Genomic DNA, 2436 nt, shown 5'->3' on the forward strand with positions numbered 1-2436 from the left:
AGACACCTTATACAATAAATAGCTTGCAATTTTCTTAACTTTCACGCAGCGCATCTTTTCTGACGATTTATGCGATGAAGATTCCATATTACAGGATTGCTTGCTTGCCATATTACAGGAACGTGTGTGTTCAAACAGCGGATTGACACAGAGTCGTTCCTGTGCATATTTAACTGGCCACAACGGCTAAGATTGTAATTTTGTGACATGATTGTGCGTTTACATGCATGGACCCTGGGTTTGCCAGGCAACGGATTTCGCACACACAGTTATTCCTGTGTCTATTTGTCTGGACACACCAGCCAGAATTTCTATTACATTTTCACATCATGCATCAGCCTTTGTATTAGACAGCTCATATGTCACTATCACTTCCTCAATTTGCGTTGCATGTCACAGCGGAGCTCAATGAACTATCTTGAAATAAAATAAAATAAAAAAAGAACATTTTTGGAACTCTTCTCTTCAATAATGACTCAGACATTCAAGTTTACGTTGATCACCCCCGCTGTACAAACGAATAGCCCGCTGCTAAAGTATTACTAAATGGAATCACATTATTTTTCAATTTACCGTGACAACAAACACACAACCTAATTTCTATGAGATTTCCCTGAGATTCCAACTGCACAGCATATCAGCAGGTCACTTAGTTCCTACTAGCCTACTCAGTGGCTTTGCAAACAGTGTTTATCTTGGACACTTGAAACGGAGCAGACACAGCGAAACATTGTCGTACATGTTACAGTTCCTGAACACTCGAGGTTCCATGCAAAGTGTTTAGACACGCACGTTTACATTGCTGGTTTAAACATAAGTTTATTTTAACACAAGTTACAATCATGACATGTATACAAAATACACAGGTAACAGCAACAAGCTAGAAGCTTATAGTGGTGTTTACCTTGCTGGCTTGGTTTCCCCGGAGAATTGTTTCTTAATTCCTTCGTTTTATTTATTATTTTAATATATTGACTCTTTTTTTAAATATTTGTTTTAGCTTGTTACTGAATTAGTTATTCGTTTATCTATTACCTATTTATTTATTTGGAAAGTCAATGTACGCCAGTCATTACATTTATTTGTAAATTGCCCTATTTGATTTGTACTGCAGACGGAGCCATTTGAATTACACGGCTTGAAACAAATAGATGGGTCTAAAAACTAAAAAACCCAGGACAAAATGTTAATGAGCACTATTAGACTCAACCTTGAGCGGACGTAATGGGATTTTATATTAGCAAAGAATACAAGATTTAATTTTGATGAAGATAGTGACACGAAATAGAAATGTTAATGTCGAAACTTGATTTTGAATTTCGAGCTTGTGATTTTTATGTTAGTAAGTACTGTGATTTTGTGTGATTTATTATATGTGAATACTAGCCAGACAATAAAGTTGTATTGAATTGAATTGAATTGAATCGAATTGGATTGAATTGAATTGGATTGAATTGAATTGAATTGAATTGAATTGGAATTAATTGGATTGAATTGAATTGAATTGGAATGAATTGAATTGAATTGAACTGAATTGAACTGAACAAAATTGAATTGAATTGAATTGAAGAATGAATCAAATGAGCATGTTGACACCTATATTGCAAGAAACATAAATAGCGAGACTTACCTTATCCACATGCAGCGGGGAAGCCTCCCCCTCTCCTCCCGCCAGGGTGAAGCCCCAGGGTTTCCCTCCCCGGAGGATCACCTCGAAGGGCCGGCGATCAGACAGAGGGGAGAACTTTTCCAGCTCCTCCGATTCCCTGATGGAATCCATGTTGAAGTTGTGAGATCCGCACCGAGTGTTAGCGAGTATCCACAGCAGGCGGAGAGTGGTTGTGATTTTACATCTTAGGACGGCTTTGAGGAGATTGGCGCTACATGTACTCTCCTTGTCGCCTCACTTCTGTCTCCTCTTCTTCTCACTCACAGTCAGAGCACCACCGAGGATCCCCTGAGGCCCAGTGGGTATTTGGGAACAGGCCCCGTTAGCGGTTTGAACCCTGGAGTATCAGCTGAGCGCGTGCACAGAACGGAAGCTCCAGTGCGCATGCTGGGTGAGGGTTTCAAGCCGTGGGACTGGGCTGAGAGAGGGGGAGAGAGAGGACGGAGATCGACGACTGAGATAGGGGGGGGGGGGGGGGGTGTATTTGGAACACACCGGGTTTCCCTGTCCCTGTGACAGACTGACACCTTTTGCAAGGATTTTCACCTGTCGTCGATACTAGCTGTCACACCGGAGCGAAAATGAGCCGGTATTTGTCACTTCACGAGGAAGACATAAACTTTCACTTTCACAAACACTTCTACAGCAAAAATAAGCCGGTATTTTTCACAACACAAGTAAGTACTAAAACGTAACTTATTTTTGAATCTGATCATACTATTCACAAACTGTTCCTTCACAGCAAAATCACAACACAACGAAGAATC

The 2436-nt window shown here is 40.6% G+C and overlaps 1 protein-coding gene across 1 annotated transcript in view; it reads right to left on the reverse strand.

Annotated features, from left to right (window-relative positions):
- LOC138969521 (protein Shroom3-like) overlaps nt 1-2121 on the reverse strand; it is a 276416-nt gene extending 274295 nt beyond the window's left edge. The window contains exon 1 of the mRNA XM_070342338.1: nt 1631-2121. Within this exon, the coding sequence (XP_070198439.1) occupies nt 1631-1780 (150 nt within the window). The 5' untranslated portion in view covers nt 1781-2121. The remainder of the gene's footprint in view (nt 1-1630) is intronic.
- Between the last annotated feature and the right edge of the window lie 315 nt (nt 2122-2436).

This window comes from Littorina saxatilis, linkage group LG6 (genome assembly GCF_037325665.1).
Source record: "Littorina saxatilis isolate snail1 linkage group LG6, US_GU_Lsax_2.0, whole genome shotgun sequence".
Taxonomy (NCBI): domain Eukaryota; kingdom Metazoa; phylum Mollusca; class Gastropoda; order Littorinimorpha; family Littorinidae; genus Littorina; species Littorina saxatilis.